The sequence below is a fragment of the Opisthorchis viverrini genome (genome assembly GCF_000715545.1).
Source record: "Opisthorchis viverrini unplaced genomic scaffold opera_v5_4092, whole genome shotgun sequence".
NCBI lineage: Eukaryota > Metazoa > Platyhelminthes > Trematoda > Opisthorchiida > Opisthorchiidae > Opisthorchis > Opisthorchis viverrini.
The window spans coordinates 1-980 of record NW_008756704.1 but is presented as its reverse complement, the minus strand read 5'-3'; the positions used below and the strand labels follow the sequence as shown (position 1 = coordinate 980).

The 980-nt window shown below is 47.7% G+C and overlaps 1 protein-coding gene across 1 annotated transcript; it reads left to right on the top strand.

The window, feature by feature from the left end:
- Positions 1–344: 344 nt before the first annotated feature.
- On the top strand, positions 345–854 carry T265_12282 (hypothetical protein; the record flags this gene model as incomplete). Its single annotated transcript, XM_009179577.1, has 1 exon — positions 345–854. The coding sequence occupies one exon, from the start codon at positions 345–347 to the stop codon at positions 852–854; it is 510 nt and encodes a 169-aa protein (XP_009177841.1).
- Positions 855–980: the final 126 nt, after the last annotated feature.

Sequence of the window (980 nt, the reverse complement as noted above, 5' to 3'; positions counted from 1 at the left end):
CTTTTCCAAAAACTTTGTCCACATTTCGCCCACTCAAAACCGCGGACTTTGTAACAAGCTGTGTGGTTTATACGTCAAGGGGTTTCACCATCGAGAAGAGCGCTGATAACTCAGTTTGAGTAGATTGCCGTTAGTTAGTTAGCTTATCGCTGAGGGTGTACCCTCTCTCCCTCCCCCGATAATGAACCAGTGGTAACCGATTTGATTGCTGATTGTAGTAGGTTCAGTGTTCGGAGCAGTCATTCCACCTGAAGGAAGTAGGGAGGGCTGAGATACTTCCAACTCGCTCAACCAAACCCAGTCGGGTCGCCGAGGTTAGGTTCGAACAACGAAGCTTTCGTTCGATGAGTTCGCACTTCAACCACTTAACTATCTTAAGCTCGATTACGCGCTTCAGATTAACAGCCAGAGCCTATCCAACACGCCTGTTCATCTTTTCTTGTCGCTTGCGGTTCAAACCACTCGCCATTCGATTCCACCCATTTTACTATCGATCTTCAATTTCGCCGATTCCACTCAGCGATTGTCCACTATCCCCTATTTACCCCCATCTTTTGCTTTCTTCGTTTCGCTCCAGTCCACAACCGAACACCAATCCGGTAATCTTGGATTTTCAAGAAGAGGTCAATCCCAGAGATGTGATTTGTTCTCCCCCGGTGGCAGTCCTATCCTGTTCAGACAGTATGGAATTTTTAGAGGAGTACGATGATCGTGAAAATCCGGGGGCCGTAGCTGATGTGGCGCAGATGCGCTCATCCCAGCTCCAGTGTGACTCCTCAACTTCGAAGTTAGCCACTCCATCACGTCTGACTAGTCAGGCTGTCCAAAACCCACTACCAGTGCGTCTCGTTTGAGTTTCATTTGAAGTCCGTGCTATAGTCCACCTGTTAACTACATTGCTCATCTGAAAAGTCTTCACTGAGCCATTTGAACATTCGCTTCGGTGCTCTGTGCCTCTTATATAGGCTCTTATTGTTCAC